The sequence below is a fragment of the Tiliqua scincoides genome, chromosome 3 (assembly GCF_035046505.1).
Source record: "Tiliqua scincoides isolate rTilSci1 chromosome 3, rTilSci1.hap2, whole genome shotgun sequence".
Classification (NCBI taxonomy): domain Eukaryota; kingdom Metazoa; phylum Chordata; class Lepidosauria; order Squamata; family Scincidae; genus Tiliqua; species Tiliqua scincoides.
Genome location: NC_089823.1, coordinates 100,564,168 through 100,585,559, shown reverse-complemented (window position 1 = coordinate 100,585,559; position 21,392 = coordinate 100,564,168). Strand labels below are relative to the sequence as shown.

General features: G+C 43.8%; 3 protein-coding genes across 3 annotated transcripts; 2 read left to right on the top strand and 1 right to left on the bottom strand.

The window, feature by feature from the left end:
• The first annotated feature begins 264 nt into the window (after positions 1-264).
• On the top strand, positions 265-1,830 carry LOC136645790 (uncharacterized). Its single transcript, XM_066622197.1, has 2 exons — positions 265-896; positions 979-1,830. Exons 1-2 carry the CDS (start codon positions 477-479, stop codon positions 1,501-1,503), a joined length of 945 nt encoding a protein of 314 aa, XP_066478294.1. The 5' UTR covers positions 265-476; the 3' UTR covers positions 1,504-1,830.
• Positions 1,831-4,355: 2,525 nt separating this feature from the next.
• Positions 4,356-8,740, top strand: LOC136645096 (uncharacterized). The gene is made up of 11 exons (XM_066621347.1): positions 4,356-4,619; positions 4,704-4,745; positions 4,823-4,885; positions 4,982-5,050; positions 5,147-5,176; positions 5,266-5,331; positions 5,577-5,690; positions 5,790-5,888; positions 6,036-6,125; positions 6,403-7,353; positions 8,670-8,740. The coding sequence occupies exons 1-11, from the start codon at positions 4,577-4,579 to the stop codon at positions 8,738-8,740; spliced, it is 1,638 nt and encodes a 545-aa protein (XP_066477444.1). The 5' UTR covers positions 4,356-4,576.
• Positions 8,741-13,035: 4,295 nt separating this feature from the next.
• LOC136645095 (uncharacterized protein F54H12.2-like) lies at positions 13,036-14,346 on the bottom strand. The gene is made up of 2 exons (XM_066621346.1): positions 13,363-14,346; positions 13,036-13,197 (listed from the first exon to the last, which is right to left on the bottom strand). The coding sequence occupies exons 1-2, from the start codon at positions 14,344-14,346 to the stop codon at positions 13,036-13,038; spliced, it is 1,146 nt and encodes a 381-aa protein (XP_066477443.1).
• Positions 14,347-21,392: the final 7,046 nt, after the last annotated feature.

Here is a 21,392-nt window from a genome sequence, read left to right as displayed (position 1 = left end):
GAACCCGTCAATAAAAGTGTGGGAAAGGGGTTCATGTGACCACTCAAACAACTCGCCCCGTTCCCCTCGACCGCTAGGGAAGGGTTTTGTAGCACCCCGACATTTGGTTTGGCGGGAAAAGGAGCCCGCCAATAAAGTGTGGGAAAGGGGTTCATGTGACCACTCAAACAACTCGCCCCGTTCCCCTCGACCGCTAGGGAAGGGTTTTGTAGCACCCCGACATTTGGTTTGGCGGGAAAAGGAACCCGCTAATAAAGTGTGGGAAAGGGGTTCATGTGACCACTCAAACAACTTGCCCCATCGTCGCCGACCAATAGGCGCAGGTTTCATAGCTCTCAGACCACCGTGTGGAGCCAATGGGAAAAAAGGGGGAGTGGGAACAGGTCCGGACATGTCCTTGTATTTAAGGCACAGGTCCTTTGGGGGGGGGGAGGGAGAAACCTGTTCAGCCTTTTGCTGTTGCTGCTGTTTCTGCCATGGCCTCCCCTCTGAAAAGCTCACCCGCTTCGCCTTCTGAGACCGAGACTCCCCAGTTGGAGTGCGAATCCCCTGCCGGGGAGGAGAGTGAAAATCACACTATGGTGGTGGTCAAGATGGAGAGCCCCGAAGAAGAGAAGGAGAACGTGCCGCCTTCTGAGGGGGGGGAGACACCAGTCAGACCCGTGGATTCTCAAAACTACGTTCGCAAACTGCTCAAGATGGAGAGCTGCGATGAATCAGAGACCCCAGACAGGCCCACTGATTCTCAAAGCCTACCGCAGGCACCTATGAAGAAGAAGCAAAAATGTAGGCGTTATGAAGATGAAGAGGATGATGTGTTACCGTTTCCATCTTTGAACCTGGTTTACCAATTTGCAATGGAAGAGCCACCTGTACCTAGAGAAACTGAAGCAGAGGTAAATCACTTGCTTGAGTGCATACGTGAGTGTGTTGCCTGAAATGTAAAATCAAAAAATACTTATTTGTGTTTTTTTGTAGGCTATTCCAAAGAAGGATGTGAACCAAGACGCTTTCAAAACGCTACGGAACATTTTAGGGGTTCTCCCGCTGGACAGACAGAACAAAAATCTGACATCACAGACAAGGCAGAGAATCACAAAGAGTGTGCTGAGAGCAAGTTTGTTCACCATAGTGAAGTATTGTGTATCAAAATTTCTCGAAGTGTCCTGTGACGGATGTCAAACAAAGGCCCCAAACCAGGACGCCCATGTCTGCTTGGACTGGACTCAGGAGTTTATTCGAGACATGCTGCGCAGGGTTATGAAGAAATTGGACATTAGAAGTCTGTTGCACACGTGTATCTGTATTGCATTTTCATTAGGTTGTCTGGAGATGAAGCAGGAATTTCCTGAATACGTTATGTCTTTATTGGATCATGTATATAAATTTGAATCTGAACCCCATAAAATAGCTGCTAATCTGCTTCAGCCGCAAGATCGTGTTTTTCTTTTTTCTGTTGAAAGAGTGGTCAAAGCCAAATCTTTTTGGTTTTATCTGATGTAATATTATTGGAATAATAATGGAGTGGAATGGAATATTAATATATGGATCTTGCATGACTAGGGAAAAAAAGTAGAGAGAGAGAATGCTTATTTTAAAAAAAAATGTGCATGTTTAGGAATAAATTGCAGATCTTGCATGACTAGGGAAAAAAAGTAGAGAGAGAGAATGCTTATTTTAAAAAAAAATGTGCATGTTTAGGAATAAATTGCAGATCTTGCATGACTAGGGAAATGATGCTTTCAATGGAATTTTAGAAGTAGAGAGAAGACAAGTGAGAGAGGGGATTGCTTATTGTTCTATGTATGGAAATAAAAAATCAAATTTTTTTACAAGGTCTTGTGTGTTTGTTGCTTACAAGGGGGGGTTTATTTCAATTGAATTTTAGAAGACATGGGCTTGGGGGGCATGGGAGAATAGAACCTGCTCACATAGGGGTTACACTAAAAAAAAAGGACTGAAAATCAGAAGCTGATCAGACACATTTTTATATGGGAAAACAATTTCAGCTATTTTATATTCCATGAGACTGGGAATCAGAATCTGTGTCTGGTTTTTTACACGTGCAAAAACCAGATACCGGTCAATGGGTTAATCCTGAATGATTGCATTCCATTAACTTCGAAATATATCAATTTTTTGACCTGTGTCTGGTTTTTTACACGTGCAAAAACCAGATACAGGTCAATGGGTTAATCCTGAATGATTGCATTCCATTAACTTCGAAATATATCAATTTTTTGACCTGTGTGGTTTTTTACACGTGCAAAAACCAGATACAGGTCAATGGGTTAATCCTGAATGATTGCATTCCAATAACTTGGAAATTTTTTGACATGTGAAACAGAATTTGGGGTCTGTTTTTTACGTGACTTCTTTTAAGATTTATGGTGTGAAAATAAAAACATACTAACTTACCATCATTTTTTGTTTATTGTATGGGCCTGGGAAGAAAAAACTAATTGGAATGTCCAGATGTGAGGGTACAGAGATTTTTCCTATAAAAGGGGACACCTTATTGTGTGTGTCAGTAGATCTTCCAAAAATAGAAGGCTGCACTTCATTTGGTAAGCATATTGCTCTCCTTGCCTTGGAATTTGTATGTGAACCTGATAGAATTAAATATTGCTTCTCTCTATCTATCTGTATGTCTTTTATGTCAGAATCTGTATGTCAGACTGCAAGTGCTCTGGGGCATTCTTGGTCTGAGAAAATCTTACATCTGTATTGCTGGCTGCATAATTTTGTATGAATGTACTATGCCAACCAACATGTCTGTGTGAAACTTGCCTCTGTGTGTGTGTGTGTGTGTGTGTGTGTGTGTGTGTGTGTGTGTGTGTGTGTGTGTGTGTGGAGGGGTGGGCGGGTGGGTGGTGTGGGGCTGTCAGCAGGGGCCTCTCTTATTCAATGTGGGCCTGTGGGCCTTTACACTTTACAAGTGGTCAGTGCAAATTGTTTGAAATCTTGATTTTTTGGGAGGGAGGGGGTGGAATGTTTTGAGCATTTTCCAACACTGCAAGGGTCTGTGTGAATCTGATAGAATTAAATATTGCTTCTCTCTATCTATCTGTATGTCTTTTATGTCAGAATCTGTATGTCAGACTGCAAGTGCTCTGGGGCATTCTTGGTCTGAGAAAATCTTACATCTGTATTGCTGGCTGCATAATTTTGTATGAATGTACTATGCCAACCAACATGTCTGTGTGAAACTTGCCTCTGTGTGTGTGTGTGTGTGTGTGTGTGTGTGTGTGTGTGTGTGTGTGTGTGTGTGTGGAGGGGTGGGCAGGTGGGTGGTGTGGGGCTGTCAGCAGGGGCCTCTCTTATTCAATGTGGGCCTGTGTGCCTTTACACTTTACAAGTGGTCAGTGCAAATTGTTTGAAATCTTGATTTTTGGGAGGGAGGGGGTGGAATGTTTTGAGCATTTTCCAACACTGCAAGGGTCTGTGTGAATCTGATAGAATTAAATATTGCTTCTCTCTATCTATCTGTATGTCTTTTATGTCAGAATCTGTATGTCAGACTGCAAGTGCTCTGGGGCATTCTTGGTCTGAGAAAATCTTACATCTGTATTGCTGGCTGCATAATTTTGTATGAATGTACTATGCCAACCAACATGTCTGTGTGAAACTTGCCTCTGTGTGTGTGTGTGTGTGTGTGTGTGTGTGTGTGTGTGTGTGTGTGTGGAGGGGTGGGCAGGTGGGTGGTGTGGGGCTGTCAGCAGGGGCCTCTCTTATTCAATGTGGGCCTGTGTACCTTTACACTTTACAAGTGGTCAGTGCAAATTGTTTGAAATCTTGATTTTTTGGGAGGGAGGGGGTGGAATGTTTTGAGCATTTTCCAACACTGCAAGGGCCTGTGTGAATCTGTTAGAATTAAATATTGCTTCTCTCTGTCAGAATCTGTATGTCAGACTGCAAGTGCTCTGGGGCATTCTTGGTCTGAGAAAATCTTACATCTGTATTGCTGGCTGCATAATTTTGTATGAATGTACTATGCCACCCAACATGTCTGTGTGAAACTTGCCTCTGTGTGTGTGTGTGTGTGTGTGTGTGTGTGTGTGTGTGTGTGTGTGTGTGTGGAGGGGTGGGCGGGTGGGTGGTGTGGGGCTGTCAGCAGGGGCCTCTCTTATTCAATGTGGGCCTGTGGGCCTTTACACTTTACAAGTGGTCAGTGCAAATTGTTTGAAATCTTGATTTTTTGGGAGGGAGGGGGTGGAATGTTTTGAGCATTTTCCAACACTGCAAGGGTCTGTGTGAATCTGATAGAATTAAATATTGCTTCTCTCTATCAGAATCTGTATGTCAGACTGTTTTTATTCAAGGTTTGTATTTTTCACTCTGTATGTGCTCAGGGGCTAATATTGACAGGAGTTAAAAAATCCTAGCTGTCTCTCTCTCTTTCAGGTGTTGAATTTTGTGTGAGGTGCATGACTTTTGCTTTTTCCCATGGAATTTGACTGCCCCCTTGTGTCAATTTGATGAAGGGTCTGTCTTGAATTTTGGCCATAGGGCAAAAAATGTTGTCTTTTTTTTCCAGGTGTACAGTGCAAAAAAAAAAAATTGTTTGATTGGTGGAATGTCAGAGGAAGATGAACCAAATATTTCACAGGAATCTGATGGTGAGAATCATCTTAAATAATAGTATTCTATTATTTTTAAAACTACAAGAAACATTTATATGTCTTCTTCTGTTTCAAATTTAGTGCTGTTTCTGGGGGCACTGCAGGAATCAACTGCTAAACCAGGTATTTGTTCAGTCTCCATTTTTATTTTTTTATTTCCTCTGAATATTGAGCAATTCAAAATGGTTCTTTTTTTTCAGATCCCCCTAGCCAGTCAGGTGACAATTCAGACTGTATGAAAAAGACTTTCATATTTCGAAAAGGTAAAACTGTGCATATTTTTTAATTAAGTTTCTTTTTAAAATAAGTAAAGTGATCCTACTCATTTTTATTTTTTTAAAAAAAACAAAAAACTGTAGGACTTCCTTCAAGTACCAGATTAACCCCCCCACCCAGTTCTGATGGGTTATACTCAGCTTCCAGTTCTGGTATGTGTTACCTCATATTTTATTTAAAAATCATGAAAGTGGATATCCTATATATAATCATAATTATTTTTTCTGTTTTATTTCTTTGTTTTGAAGGAGAATCATCCCCCGCCCTTTTCAAAAGAGGTAAAAATTCTGCTATTGCTCCCCTTTTTTTTATTGCCCATTTATAAATATTTAATATAAAATTAAATTTCTGATCATTTCAGCTAAAGGAATTATTGATTCAGCTCTCACAGCCAGATGTGGTGGTGGTGGTGGTTCGGGCGTTTTTAAAAGAGGTATTTTTTATGATTAATAACAAGGAAAATCTTTTTTTATTATTTATTATTTATTATTTATTATATGCCGATACATTTTTTTTTTCCTTTTATCCTTTTAGTTGCTAGAGGGTCACCAAAATCCAGCACAGGGGGAGGTAATCCTAGGCCTTTTTTAGTTGCTAGAGGGTCACCAAAATCCAGCACAGGGGGAGGTAATCCTAGGCCTTTTTTAAAAAAAAAAATTTTGGTTTTTCCACATTCAGGAAATACTGTGTCTGTGCAAAGTCAAGCAGGTGTTAGTGGACCCCAAGGAAAATCTCCATTGAGTCCAAAGCCTGGCACGTCCAAACCACATGCTCTGGACAGTCACAAAAAAAGTAACTACCTGTATAAATTACATAATAGGAATATTTTTGATGGAAAATCCTATGTCACTATTTTCTAGCGCTTTTAAATTTTGGTTTGTCTACATTCAGGAAATCCAAGGCCAATGCCTCCAGCACCTGGTAATGTGGTCCAAAGAAACATTCCCATGTCACCAAGACCTAGTACCTCAACAGCGGGGAATCAGAAAGGTATCAGCTGTTCCATTTCCACCCTATATAAACTAAAAAATAAAATTAATATTGGGTTGGGGTGTGGTAATCTGATGCCTCTTTTTTCCTAGGAATGTCAGATTTTTAAAAGAAAATGATTTTAAAATATAGTTTTTCTACATTCAGGAAATACTGTGCCTGTGCAAAATATTCTTCAAATAAAAGCTGATGGAGGGCCCTCCACTTCTAATGCAGCATCTATTCCCAACCAGAAAGGTAACCACTTGTATAAATTTATCCACTAAATTTGCCAAAAATTATTTCTTTACTCCTTGGGACTGGATGCCTTTAAGAGGGGAAAAAATCCACTGGGGGTTACAAGCCAGGATTTTAGAAGTGGACTATGCAAGGGAGTCTCTTTTTTTACCTAGTGTGAGATACAGGGTGTAGGACTAGGTGGGGGCCTATGGTCTGTTCTTATGATAATAAATTGCCTATTTCAGTTATGTAGTCTCCCCATTCAGTAAAAGAAAATTATGCCTTTTCCTTCTAGGAACTGTCACACCTACAGGGAGACCATCCCTTGACCGGAAACGTCCTCCTGCTGCTGCCTTGTCTGAAAGTGAATCTGAAGATTTTGCTCCGAAGAAAAAACAGAAGAAAACCAGAAACCTTGACCCAGATGAATGTTTTGAATTGGGGGGGTTATTGAATCAGTGTATGAATTCTGTTATTGAGAAGGAGAGAAAACTCTCAGCTCAGCTTAGCTACTGGAACTCAGAGCTAAAAAAGCACTGGTGTTCGTTGTTTCAGGGCAAGGGGCTTGACAAACAGATGCTTGTTTCTTTTCAAGAAAATATTAAAAACTTCCAAATCTATCCTGAGAGTCTGCAGGGGGACCTGAGCCAGACACCACACAGCTCTCCACTTGATGCAGGGGTGAATCAGTTTGGGGCAGGCTTCCCACAGGACTCCTCTGATTCAGAGGATGATGATGATATAGGACTTTCTCCCATCCCCCAGGGGTCACCTGTTCCTGCACCAAATGTTGGTGTTGATATGGTTGAAGACCATTCTGATAGTGGGTATTCCTCCAATCGAACCCGTGTGTCCGATAGCGGTTATTCCACCATGAACACTACAGGGGGGGAGGAGGAGGAGGAGCCTGAACCAAGAGTCTACCTTGAAAGGGAGGGTCGCTGGGAATGGCATGCTCAGAGACTACCTGTCTCCCGATACACTTTTTCCTTCCGTTTTGTAAACCTGGAGCGTTTAAGTAACCCCCTGTTGGTTGAACACGCCATAATCAGTAACATTCAGGACTTATTGGGAGAATTACGTAGCGAAATACATCCTTCGGATTTAGTACAACTGCGTCTTGAAGGAGAAGGGTTAAATAACCCCCTCTTCTCCTTGAGGAGACACATCAATGCTCTGGACGCCGCATCATTTTTTGCTAACATAGGGAATCTCATTCAGAGCAATGCAGAAGTTCATCTCCATGGTCTGCTGCGTCTCATTGTTTCTGTTATCAGAAACAGGGGTGGAAGGGGTCGAAGACTGTTAAGCACTGTCCTTTATAGCAAGATCATAGAAAAGAAAAGACAACACCTTGTTGACCTGAATAATGAGGACAGCAACCTTTGCTTTGGGGGGAGTCTCTTAGCAATCATAAATGGCCAAGGGTATACTGATTTTCATTTATTACAGATGGCAAGACAGCTGTATGCAGCAGTTGGGATTGCCCCTGATAAAAAAATACTACTATCAGACCTGAGGAGATTTGAAAGGTATTTACAAGTGAATATAGGGGTTGTCCTATATGGTGATAAAGGCTGGGAAATTTTCAGATCGGGCCCACTTATACATGATAAGTCCTACTTTCTACTGCTACACGATGAACATTATTATGGTATTCTAAACATGAAAGGATTCTTTGGTTCTAGAAATTACTGCTCCATCTGTGGAACTCCTTATGCTCATACACACACTTGTAGGTTTCGCTGTCGTTTTTGTTTACGGAGGCAGTGTACCAGGGAGGTGGAGGTGCAGTGTGAAAGCTGCAGACTGATATGCCCTTCTCGGACCTGTTTAAATATCCATAAAAAGTTAGCAGCCAAAAAAGAGATTGACTGCTTCTCTAAACGGCTGTGTGAAGAATGTGGGGGTTATGTCGCTAAAAGACACAAATGCAAGCCACGAAAGTGCTTGGAGTGTCTCAGTATTCCTTTACCTGGCCATCTCTGTTACATTCCCCCTCTTAGGGAACCTGAACTTTCAGACAAGTATATCTTTTTTGACTTTGAGTGTACTCAGGAGACAGGAATTCACCTTCCCAATTATATATACGCGATGGGGACAAAGGAAGGGAAAACTTGGGAGTTTAAGGGCGAAGGCTGTCTTTCAGACTTCATTTCAACTTTTATCTCCCCAAAGTTCAAAGGATTCACCTTTTTGGCACACAATGCAAAGGGGTATGATAGCTACTTTATCTTAAACCAGCTGGTGAAGGAAAGGATGGATGTGAAACTTATTGTACAGGGAGGTAAACTTATGTGCGTGACGGTTAAAAAATTGAAATTAAAATTTATCGACAGCTTAAACTTCCTCCCCATGAAGCTTGGGAAACTTCCCAAGGCTTTGGGGTTTGAGGGCTGTAAAGGATATTTTCCCCACTTTTTTAACACTGCTGAAAACTGGGATTACCAAGGCCCTCTCCCCCACCCGAAATTTTACGGGTATGATACCATGATGCCTGATGAGAAAAAAGATTTTCTCACGTGGTATGAGGAAAATAAGACCAGCATTTTTAATCTCCAGAAAGAGCTAGCGCATTACTGCCAACAGGATGTAAAAATATTGAGGAAGGCCTGTATGTTGTTCAGGGATGAAATCCTGCAGATGACTAAATCGGAAGGGAGGGACGGGCTGGATCCGTTTCAATACTTAACCATAGCTAGCGTCGCAATGGCCATGTTTAGATACATGTTTTTAGAAAGCAATGCCATTGCTATTCTACCATGGGACAACTACGACTTGATAAAAAAGCGATTTTCCTCTGCGGCTATACAATGGCTGATGTATCTGGAGCATAAAAAATCCATCGAGATCAGACACGCTCTGAAAGGGGGAGAATTTCAAGCAGGAGAATATTATCTGGATGGCTACGCAGTGATTGGGGGCAAACCGATAGCTTTTGAATTTTACGGGTGTTTTTATCACGGCTGTCCCATTTGTTACAAGGATACGGAAATAAACCCCCTCAGGAACACAACCTACCGTATGCTTTATTATGAGACCAAGCGTAGGGAGTATGAGATCAAAGATATGGGATTTGAGATCATTACCATTTGGGAACACGAATGGAGGGCAATGTTAGCCGGCGATGCAGCGCTTAAAGCGTTTCTATCTGAAATAAACCCTCCGCAACCTCTGCAACCTAGAGATGCGCTGTTTGGTGGGAGAACAAATGCCATTACCCTCTATTACAAGCCCAAAGAGGGGGAGGAAATATGTTATTATGACTTCACGAGCCTGTACCCTTATGTAAACAAAACAAAGAAATATCCTTTGGGGCATCCTGAAATTATCACCAAGAACTTTAAGCCCCTGTCTTGCTATTTTGGTGTCGTGAAAATGAAAGTGCTCCCCCCGAGAGGACTCTTTTTCCCTGTATTACCGGTTAGGCTGAGGGGGAAGCTCATGTTCCCTTTGTGCCAGAAATGTGCGGAAACGAGCCAGCAGGAACCCTGCCGTCACTCTGATGAGGAACGCGCCATCATAGGCACATGGTGCACTTTTGAGGTGATGAAAGCCCTGGAAAAGGGGTACAGGGTCTTGGCAATTTCAGAGATATGGGATTTTCCTGGCGAATCTGACGAGTTGTTTTCTGGTTACATTAAAATGCATCTACGTCAGAAACAAGAAGCCACGGGCTATCCCTCGTGGTGCACGGATGAGGCGAAAAAGAAACAATATATCTCTGATTATCGTGAAAAAGAGGGCATTGAATTACGCCCCCAAAAGATCGCGGTGAACCCCGCAAAGCGCCAGATAGCAAAGTTGTTTTTAAATTCTTTGTGGGGAAAATTTGCTCAGCGCTCTAACTTGCTGAACAGCACCATCGTGAGGGACCCTACTCAGCTTCTGGAGTATGCCTTTTCACCTGCCTATGAGATTTCAGGGTTTGAAATTCTTGACGACGAGGCAATCACTGTGTCTTGGAGAAATTCATCAGACAGGTACACACGGTCCGGTAGAACAAATGTACTAATAGGGGCTTTTACAACCGCATACGCGCGATTAGAACTTTACAACTTGCTGGATCAGTTGGGTGACAGGTGCTTGTACCATGACACAGATTCTGTGATCTTTGTACATCGTGAGGGGGACTGGCGTCCCCCCCTAGGAGACTACTTAGGGGATCTGACAAATGAGATTCCCCCAAATGAACGCATCACAGAGTTTGTGTCAGCTGGTCCAAAGACCTACGGCCTGAGACTGTCCTCCGCGAGGTCTTACATGAGAGTGAAGGGCATTACGCTCCACGCTCAGAATTCTGAAAGGGTCCATTTCAATAGTCTGAAACAGATGGTTCTGGACTATGGAACGGGACCTAAAGAAATTGTTCTGCAGCAGAGGGGCATTCTGAGAAATAAAAAGATGTGGCGTATCGAAACAGGCGGTCTGAAAAAGACACTAAGGGTCGTATATGATAAGAGGGTCCTTCTGAAAGACTTCAGAACTCTCCCTTACGGGTATTAAGATGGATGTGCGGTGGAAACACCCTTTTTCGGCCATTTTAGCAGGGCCTAGCAACTGCGGGAAAACGTATTTTATAAAAAACATGTTGGATCACGCGCGTACTGTGCTCTCTGTTGTTCCTGAAAATATTGTATGGTGTTATGCATGCTGGCAGCCTATGTATAAGGAGCTCCTTCAGAAGTACCCCCACATATGTTTTATAGAGGGGCTCCCTGTGACGTTTAATGATGATGAAATACTACCCCCAAATAAAGTGAATCTTGTTATCGTGGATGACCTCATGGCCTCTGCTTCTTCCAGCACTGAGATAGCTGATGTTTTTACCAAGTATGTACATCACCGTAATTTAAGTATATTTTTCATCACCCAGAACATTTTCTTTCAGGGAAAATCCAATCGCACCATTACCTTAAACGCAAAATACATGGTGCTCTTCAAAAACCCCAGGGACAAACTACAGATCGTTACACTGGCACGCCAGATGTACCCTGGAAACGTTCAGTTCTTTCTAGAGAGTTTTCAGGATGCTACCGCAAAACCTTATGGGTATCTGATGGTAGACTTAAACGCTTCCACGCCTGAGTCTTACAGATTGAGGACGGGGCTTTTCCCACCAGACTGGCCGGCCGTCTACACTATGAAAAAAAAGAAACTTGGAGCCCTTTACAAAAGCAAATGAGTTAACCCTTAGGGCGTTCAAATGTAAGTGCGTCCTCCTCACGGCAACATGTCTATCTGCGTGAGAAGAAATCTACCCCTTTTACAGCTGCTTATCAAGGCCCCCCCGCGACAGAGAAAAGCCATTCTGTGCGCGGCTCCTCACGATCTCGTCTCGGCTATCTCAGAAATTGCACTCAACACTTTAAAAGGTAACATTCCCTTATCTGGCAGTCAGATTTCTCAACTGAGAAAAAACCGCTCACTCATCAGAAAACTGAGTAATAAACGGCTATCATTAAGAAAAAAGAAGCAGCTGGTAAATCAATCTGGAGGGTTTCTAGCTCCTTTGTTAAGCATAGCTCTCCCCCTAGTCGCAGAGCTTTTACGTAACCGTTGATGGAACACGCTGAAAAAATGTTCCTTGTACCTAGCCACCAGTTAGAGCAACTGAAAAATCCTTCCTCAGGAGAAGAAAACATAAGAACTACAGCCCTCAGTTCCTTAGATGCTGACATGCGAAATGTTTTACAGAGAAGGGACTTAACGGAATATGAAAAGGCAAAACAATATTCCGCTCTGCTTCAAAAATATCTAACTCATGTGAAACAGGGGGAATCTGAAAAAGGACATCTGACCTTGTCGTTACCAGCAGCAATGGCTGCAGATCCGGCTGAGACAACAACCAAAACACATGTCTCTCCAGCTCCAGACAGGGTATATCATGAAGTCTTGGACAGTTTATCTGTCAGATATAAAAACCCTGCGAAGATAGTACTAAACAAAATGCTGCAAAACAAGTCTGTTTCTTCGTGGAATGAAAAGGGGGCTTTTGTTTACAAAGGGGAAACTATCCCTGGCTCCAACATGCTGGACTTGGTGAAAGGAATCACACAAATCCACGCACTGCCAGCTGTGCGCACCCCTAAGGGATGGGATGTCTTTCTGAAGGCAATGGCTGAACTAAATATCCCATCCACGGTTGTCGGCAACCCGGGAAACAGGACCTCTTTGGACCACTTGAAAAACCCCAGCCCCATGACGGAAATAAAACATACCCCCAAGTCTTCCAGAAGATCTTCTAAAAAGCAGAGACAATCTAGTTCTGTACCATGGCTGACCTTATAAAAAAATAAAAGCACTTTTTTAAAAAAAATACGCTGCTTCGACTTTTTTTTTTCTTTTAAACCCCCCCCTCAGAGAGGGGTATCTTTTTTATTGAAAACCATGCCCATGAAATTTACTACATGACACACAAGCTTGGGACTGATAAAAAAACCGGGGGGCTAGTCGCGACATGTTCTGCTTCTTTTTTACAAATAGCAGTACCATGCGGTCGTTCCTTAGCAAATCATCGGAATAGAGTTCTTGAATCTGGTTGAAAGTTAGCCCCTTACACCGCTGACGCAGAAAAAACACACAGTGGTAACCACAGGTTGCAGAGTCCGGGTATTGTACTTGCTTTGCTTGATATGTCGTTACAGGGGCACATGTTCTTAAAAAATCCATGATTGCCTCGGGGAATCGGGGATGGTCTGGCGGATGTCCGTAGGAGTCAAAAAACTCTACCCGGTTTTCTTCTGACAGGTACAAAGCTAACCAGTGCTCTCCCGGTCGATCATGAGGGTCCGTGTTGACCACCAGCCCTGCAGGTCTCTGTAGCTGGTTCGCTTTAGGAAGCCGGTCACAAGGAAACACTCCCTTGAATACCTTACGGGTGGCTGGGTCAGTGGACAGCAGCCGCGTTAACTGTAGAGTGTCCATGTCACATATAATCAAACAGAACATTCCTCTGGTTATTTATTTCAATTATGTTGTCAAAAACCCCGTAGACGATCATGTTAACGGTCTGTGGGAGGGGCCTGGCAAACCGAACTTCTGCCCTAAGGTTCCCCGTGTTGATCAAGGAATAGTGCTCGCCGCATTCCTGGTCAGGGGACAGGTCGAAGGCAAAGAGCGTGTACCCCCTCGCATAGTCTTCTCTGTTGACTATCAGCCCCTTGTCTTTCATGTGCTTACCAGAGGCGTGTACCAGGCTCATGTACTCCCTCACACAGCTTCCTTCTTGAAAGTCTGGCTGAAACGGCTTTGCTGGGATTTGGTACCCCGACAGGTAAATAGCAAAAAAATTGATGTCATAATGCTTAAAGTTAAACGGGTTTTTGCTGAAGGTTCCGCTGAAAGCATCGTTGTCCACCAGGCCAATCACGACCATCTTTGGCAATTGTCCCAGAAACAGGTTCTCCTGGTTACTAACGCGACTCCCCACCGGGAGACTAAACACTTTCATACTGACACGGTCCACGGGGTACTTGGCGGTGGCTGTAAGCAAAGCTTCAGCATGCCCCAGCCGTACCCCCGGGGCAACTCTCACCTTCTTTACAAACAGTGACGCCGTCAAAAGCTTCAGCCGGTATTTGACATTTGCGTCATCAGTCATCATACAGAATCTGTCTTTGCTCCGTGTGAGTTTAATTTTCACATCCACCCCGTTTAACAACAGTTTTTCTTGAAAAAAGAGGTCCGCATGGAGATGACCCATGAGTTCTATTTTTCTGCTTTCAGCAGTCAGTCCAGCTCTTTTAATAAACCCTTGGTTTTGCCCATCCATGTCCGCTGAGTCGTGTTCACCAGGTGTGTCTTTGTAAAACATTCCTGCAGAGAACTGACTGGAAAGTGCATCTTCGCTGTAGTTTAGCACAGACTCGATGAAAGCCCTATAGGGATAGCAGTTGTTGCTTTGACTAATGAGTCTGTCTCCCAGGGTTACGTCCAGCTGACTAAAAATGGAAGCGATAGGGTAGTTCACCAACGCCACTTCTGCCTGTCGATCAATGTTACCCCCATCTTCTTTTACAATTTTACACCTCAAGTAAAGTAGAGTGTTGTTTAAATCCAAATAATCCTCCCCATTTCCCGCGATGAAAAACTCCAATGATGAAGACTCCGTCACAGCCGTCAACGGAGGCACCTCCACATAAACGCTTCCTTCAATGCTGGTCTGCGTAGGGGGTATTTGAAACAGGTCTAGTTCGGATTTTGTACACTCTTCTGAGCATCCGTGAATAAAAGCCATGGCTGTTTTTTTTAAAATATGTCTCTAGAGAGGACTCTCTTTCTGCACCTCGGCTTCCGAGCTTTTCTCTTCTGTGTAGTCCTTCGACTTTTAGCCCTTCTTTTAAAGGGACGGGGTGGTCCTGTCAGCAGCGTTCGTGATGCTTTTCGTTTAACCGCTTTCCTTCTTTTCACGTACATCAGACCTGACCCCTTCTGTGGTATAACTTTATTCAATACGGCCTGAGAAACGTTTCCAACCACGTCCCGGGTAATATTGCGGGCAGCTAATTTAATGTGCGGTTTAATAATCTCTAACCCCCTCCTCAAAAGGGGAACCGCCTTTCGAAAAAGACTTCGGAATATGCCTCCGACCCCCGCTCCATACATAACAGGCGCTCCATGAAATCCTTGAAGTCCGTGCCCAGCCTGCACTCTGTAGTAGTTGGTAAAAAGGGCTGGGTCCCCATAGCGTTTTAGAAGGACCATGTTTTTTTTAAAATATCCTGTTTTTCCTGGGACGGAAGTGTAGCTTCACAACCACTTTGCCGAAACGAAATGACACGTTTTTGTTCTGGTCTGTCTTTATCTCCACGGTGATGCTGTCTATATGGTCTCTGCATACGCCGACATAGTGCGGTCTATCATAAGTCACCGTAACTCGTTCACCGTTCTCACCGCGAATAGGAACACATCGCAACAAAGGCACATAAAAGTCCCCCACGACCTGGTGTTCTATAATGTCTGTGTAAACATACAGGGTGCTAAACCCCCCTGTAATATCCGCAGTGAAGGTTGATTTTCTGGTGGTTAAACTCGTGTCCAGCCCTAATATATGAGACAGTTCCGCTTCTGCTTCAATTTTGTGAAGCGACGGGGCAATAAGATAGACCTTCCTATCCACAGAATCATAGGTCAGAGATGTATCAGGTGGTGGATTTATATGACTCTTTATTACCTTGTTCATATTATCCAGTATGTCAGGTACTGAAGCGTAATATCCCCTCCGTAGAGTGAATAGCCAATCTGTCCTGCCATCGTCAATTTGAAACTTTCTATCGTCTGTGAGTGTGTCCCAGGTGTGAGGGTATTGTATCTCTGCTAACCCCACTTCCCACTCCCCCGGCAGATCCAAGGAGCGCGCCAGCCGGATCGTGAAGGCAGCACTGGTGTTCTGATCAAATATTTTATTGCATGCGTTGCTAGGAAGGGTGATGTAAAAATCGTTTTCCGCCATTTTCCCCCTTCTCTACTTAGCTGTACACAGTTCAGAGTCTGCGACCCAACTATTAAATTTGTCAGGCCACCCTAACCATTTCACCAAGTGTTGCTTTTTCTTACCCCTTCCCCTTGTAGCTAGAACTTTTTCAACCCTGTAAATCCTATCCTCTCTGGCCCTCACTCTCTGTAATTCTTCAGGATAGAAAGTCCCCGCAATGCTCTCCCCCTCGTAATCTTTTAAGCTGTACACAGGTCTTCTCCCCTTGCTGCTGGCTTGGTTGACTATGAAAATTTCAGTGGTAAAGCTTTGTTCATAACCTTTTTCAAATACCCCCTTGAGCTTTGAGATCCTCACATGATCTCCTTTTCTGAACACAGAAACCTCTTTTCCCCCTCTAACCCAGTCTCCGTACACTGTTTTCCAGACAGCCCCTGCATTGGAGTGGCTCACATCCACAGGTCGAACCCTGATCGTTCTATGCACTGTGTGGTTATAACTGCTTATAAGTTGCGGTAGCACTTCCTTGTATCTAAAAGTGTTGTTAGCTGTGAAAAATCTCCACATTCTCGATTTTAGCGTTTTATTAAAACGTTCCACGATCGCAGCTTTGACCTCATTCCCTGTAACAAAGTGATGTACGCCGTGTTTTTTTAATAGTTCTCTCACAGTACGGTTTAGAAATTCTTTACCAGAATCAGTCTGCAATTTGCGAGGTATTCTCCCCTGCTTAAAGATGTGTTGAAAAGCGGTTGCCACCTGCCTGCCTGATTTGTCTTTCAAGCTTCTGGCCCATGCGTATTTGGAAAGTATATCCACCACTGTTAAAATGTACTTGTGTCCCGCGTTGTACTTAGAAAACTGTTGCATATCCACTAAATCAGCCTGCCACTGCGCATCCATTCCTGAAACAACCGTTTTGTTTCTCTTAAATCGTACTCGGTGCTGTTTGTGCAGTGTGTAAGCATCTTGCTCTGCAAGCCAGTCCTGAACATGTTTTTGAGTCAGAGATTTACTTTGCTTTTTGGCCTCTCGAAAGAGCGTGTTTACCCCTCCAAAGCTCCCGACTGCCCCAGGTGTATAATATATATTTTTTAAAATTTCCTCATGCTTTTCCATGGCTCCAGTTAGCACAAAAACGCGCACAATCAGATAACGTAATTCTGTTTTATTTTCTTCTTCACAGTTATTTTCATTCCTCCTCCGGGTTTTTAGGGAGGCACGAACAGCCTAACGGCTCACTGAGAGTCATGCGCCCAAAATCCTCTTCAATTTCCTAGACAAGACAAACAAAATCATGTCTCACACATTTTTTTCCCCCCCCTCAGTGATCAAGGTGTCTAGTTATATTTCAGACCCCCCCCCCCGTAAAATTTTACATACAGACATGCACGGACACCATTGCGGTGTCTTCTTCGGGACTTTCCAGATATCTTCACTGGTATCCCCATCAGCCGACCAATCTAGTGGCGCAACATCTAGTTCCCGCATCTGATTTTTTTTAAAAAAAGAAAAATGCAAAATATTACCACTCCACCCCATGTACCCGATATCGAAAACCCCTCCCCCCAAAAAACAGCACTTTTTATTTTTTTTTTTTTGCTTACCGTGGACTGTGTCCAATAGGGTGCTGAATCCACTTCACTTTCCTGGCTGTCAGGCAGAGAACTACCCCTGTATAAAACCCCCTCTGGAGGTCCAATACAGGGCTCTGGTTCTTCACTCTCCAAGGGGGCCTTTCCAATTAAATCATCCATGTGTGTACCCCATTCAAGTGAATTACTACGCGGATCCACAGCATTATAAAAATTGATAGTTGTACCCAAGCACTGCCCGTCTATAGTCTCCATTTTTATTTTTTTATTTTTTTTACACTCGGGCCAGGGCCTTAAATACAGGGGCATGCCAGGGCATGCCCAGACATGTTCCTGAAACCCTATTCCTATTGGTTCATTCCACCCTCCTCCCCCTCAAAAAACATACATTGTGGGTCTTCCATTTTATTTTATTTTTTAAAAATCATACAAAGGTTTTCTTGCATCTCCTTCACTTGTCATGAACACTTAGACAGCAGTGCCCTCTTGCAAGAAACTTTTGATACTTTTTTTTAGAAACCACAATATAAACATAGTCAAGGTAAGTGTAATCCTCCCCATTCACCAATGTATTAAGCCAAGACAACGGGTCAGGAAAGATATTCATGCTAGCAAACAGGCTTAAAATATAATCAACGGTTGTGGCAGTAAGATGCAAAAACCGAAAACTGTAAGCTATATTAATCACAGTGTTCAGAATTTCCTTCAGGTAGATTCTTTGACACACAACTTCAAAGAATCCTATTCTATCAAAATTACTCCATTGTCTGCAACGGTGGGCTTCCTCTTTCTTGGATTTAATTTTACATCCTATGCAGCAGTCAAGTAAATACCCCTTATAGCAATGCTTAAGAATCACATACAATGCGGCTCTGATCAATGATTTCATAGCGCCTGAGCGGCAATTAGGGGTGAAATGCTCCACCCGGGTCTTCTGAAGGCCTAAAATTTCACGGAAACTTGTACAGTCATTTTCTTCTTGATTTCGTGGATCCTTCCAGGTATTTGGAGATCCGGGACATTCTTTCTCCTTTTTTTAAAAAAAAACAAAAAAACAATCTTAATTTCTAGTCCATTAATACAGATGCAATGACGATCAACCATAAATATAAAAATGTTACCTGCGCAATCTTAATTGCTGCAGCCTTAGGATACTCGGACACCGAGTGGTAAAACACAAACCCGCAGTCACAGCCAATTGGTGGAAAACGCACAGTCTCTTCATCCCAAGCCAACTTAAAAAGAAGCTCCATAGGTATCGGCCTACGAAATTCACCATTGACATCGATTTCACAGCAGCGGCTTTTCTTCCTCGGAGGAGAATCCATCAATCGCTCAGAGCCGGAAGCCCGGTAGGGAAGATTCTCAAACACTGATCTAGCCGCTCTAGTGTTAGGCGATTCAGGGATGTCCAGGGTCTCCCAGGGCGGCACGTTCTCCTTCTCTTCTTCGGGGCTCTCCATCTTGACCACCACCATAGTGTGATTTTCACTCTCCTCCCCGGCAGGGGATTCGCACTCCAACTGGGGAGTCTCGGTCTCAGAAGGCGAAGCGGGTGAGCTTTTCAGAGGGGAGGCCATGGCAGAAACAGCAGCAACAGCAAAAGGCTGAACAGGTTTCTCCCTCCCCCCCCCCAAAGGACCTGTGCCTTAAATACAAGGACATGTCCGGACCTGTTCCCACTCCCCCTTTTTTCCCATTGGCTCCACACGGTGGTCTGAGAGCTATGAAACCTGCGCCTATTGGTCGGCGACGATGGGGCAAGTTGTTTGAGTGGTCACATGAACCCCTTTCCCACACTTTATTGGCGGGCTCCTTTTCCCGCCAAACCAAATGTCGGGGTGCTACAAAACCCTTCCCTAGCGGTCGAGGGGAACGGGGCGAGTTGTTTGAGTGGTCACATGAACCCCTTTCCCACACTTTATTGGCGGGCTCCTTTTCCCGCCAAACCAAATGTCGGGGTGCTACAAAACCCTTCCCTAGCGGTCGAGGGGAACGGGGCGAGTTGTTTGAGTGGTCACATGAACCCCTTTCCCACACTTTTATTGACGGGTTCCTTTTCCCGCCAAACCAAATGTCGGGGTGCCCCAAAAACCCTCCCCAGTGGTGGGGGGCAGTGGGGGGAGTTGTTTGAGGGGTCACTTGAACCCCCTTAGGGGGCGGGATTTCCAGTAAAAAGGGGCGGGACCAGCTGTCAAAGATAGTTTTGACATAAGGTATGTACTTCCTACTACTCCTACAGATTTGCCAAGTGAGAGGGATAAAGATCTAGACCAGAGGTTCCCAACCTTTACATGAAAGTTGGGACAATTGTAAGTATTTGCCAGGGCAGGCACCAGCACCTCCGGAATCGCACCAGCATTATGAATTTTTTTTTATTTGTTTGTATGTTTATACTTGGGGGTCTCTATGGCTCTCCAGAGGGTGCGGAGAGCCCAAGGCCCCTCTGTCGATCTCCCTGTGCCCCAGAATGGCTCTGTGACACAATCACAGCCTGGTTTTTGCCCCTGGCAAATACTTACAGTGGTTCCAACCTTTGTATAAACTGATCTAGAGGGAAACCATGGCAGGGAGATAAAAGGACTGTAATATTTTGCCCTAGCCATGGCTCCAATCTAGATCATGATGCTTCCTTCACTATTTACAGTAGTAAAAAAAGGCTTCCAATGGCTTTCAATGGATTTTTTTTTGCCACTGTATAGTGTAGGCACAATCCATAGTTTTAAAGGCTCCTTAACTCTGGTGCTATTTTTAATTCAAGTAAAAAAGAAAAGACTGGATGAGCAGTTATCATAGTGTGAAGTCTATTATTTGCCTTTAGGGGTGTGTGTGTGTGTGTGTGTGTGTGTGTGTGTGTGTGTGTGTGTGTTTGTGCAGCGCTCTCACACTTATCCGAAATGTCAGTGTGTGATTTTATCTATATAATTAAAAAAATACTATTTAGAGATGCCATGCTTTCTGTAGGATAAGAGCTTAGTCAGGGCTGCTGAAGGTTTCCATGTGACTTTAAACCACAATGAAAAGGTAGCAACCTTGTTCATATTAGAATAATTCAGTGTTAAGTGAACTGGCATCTAATGTTAACTATGAACTTGAACTGATGGTTTGAATCTCTCTGTAAACATAACGTTACAGGGCTCTTATAGCCATTTCATGACTATAATTGGTCCATAACATTTCCATTGGTCGAAAGCTTGGTGATGATAAAGGTCTATCACAGCTCGGTTGACAGCTTGGTGATGATAAAGGTCTGTTTGAATGTATTCGCTAACAATGCAGGTAAGCAGAAATGAGCTGATCACTTGATAGCTCCCAAATAAGTTGACCTTGTGTGCTAGCCCTGAATTGCACATGTGGCCTGAACATTTTATGATCCACCGGGCTAAACATATCTTGGTAACCAAGTCCTGTGACCTGCCATAAGAACATAAGAACAGCCCCACTGGATCAGGCCATAGGCACATCTAGTCCAGCTTCCTGTATCTCACAGCGGCCCACCAAATGCCCCAGGGAGCACACCAGATAACAAGAGACCTCATCCTGGTGCCCTCCCTTGCATCTGGCATTCTGACATAACCCATTTCTAAAATCAAGAGGTTGCGCATACACATCATGGCTTGTACCCCATAATGGATTTTTCCTCCAGAAACTTGTCCAATCCCCTTTTAAAGGCATCTAGGCTAGACGCCATCACCACATCCTGTGGCAAGGAGTTCCACGGACCGACCACATGCTGAGTAAAGAAATATTTTCTTTTGTCTGTCCTAACCCGCCCAACACTCAATTTTAGTGGATGTCCCCTGGTTCTGGTATTATGTGAGAGTGTAAAGAGCATCTCCCTATCCACTCTGTCCATCCCCTGCATAATTTTGTATGTCTCAATCATGTCCCCCCTCAGGCGTCTCTTTTCTAGGCTGAAGAGGCCCAAACGCCGTAGCCTTTCCTCATAAGGAAGGTGCCCCAGCCCCGTAATCATCTTAGTCGCTCTCTTTTGCACCTTTTCCATTTCCACTATGTCTTTTTTGAGATGCGGCGACCAGAACTGGACACAATACTCCAGGTATGGCCTTACCATAGATTTGTACAATGGCATTATAATACTAGCCGTTTTGTTCTCAATACCTTTTTTAATGATCCCAAGCATAGAATTGGCCTTCTTCACTGCCGCCGCACATTGGGTCGACACTTTCATCGACCTGTCCACCACCACCCCAAGATCTCTCTCCTGATCTGTCACAGACAGCTCAGAACCCA

Excerpts from the sequence above, each read along its gene's own strand:
- LOC136645095 (XM_066621346.1), bottom strand. The coding sequence starts at position 14,346 with ATGGCTTTTATTCACGGATGCTCAGAAGAGTGTACAAAATCCGAACTA. Across the intron at positions 13,198-13,362 it reads TGTCGGGGTACCAAATCCCA|GAATGCGGCGAGCACTATTC; the intron begins GCAAAGCCGTTT and ends TCCCCTGACCAG.
- LOC136645096 (XM_066621347.1), top strand. The coding sequence starts at position 4,577 with ATGTCAGAGGAAGATGAACCAAATATTTCACAGGAATCTGATG. Across the intron at positions 5,051-5,146 it reads ATACTCAGCTTCCAGTTCTG|GAGAATCATCCCCCGCCCTT; the intron begins GTATGTGTTACC and ends TTTGTTTTGAAG. Across the intron at positions 5,332-5,576 it reads TTCGGGCGTTTTTAAAAGAG|GAAATACTGTGTCTGTGCAA; the intron begins GTATTTTTTATG and ends TTCCACATTCAG.
- LOC136645790 (XM_066622197.1), top strand. The coding sequence starts at position 477 with ATGGCCTCCCCTCTGAAAAGCTCACCCGCTTCGCCTTCTGAGACCGAG. Across the intron at positions 897-978 it reads CTAGAGAAACTGAAGCAGAG|GCTATTCCAAAGAAGGATGT; the intron begins GTAAATCACTTG and ends GTTTTTTTGTAG.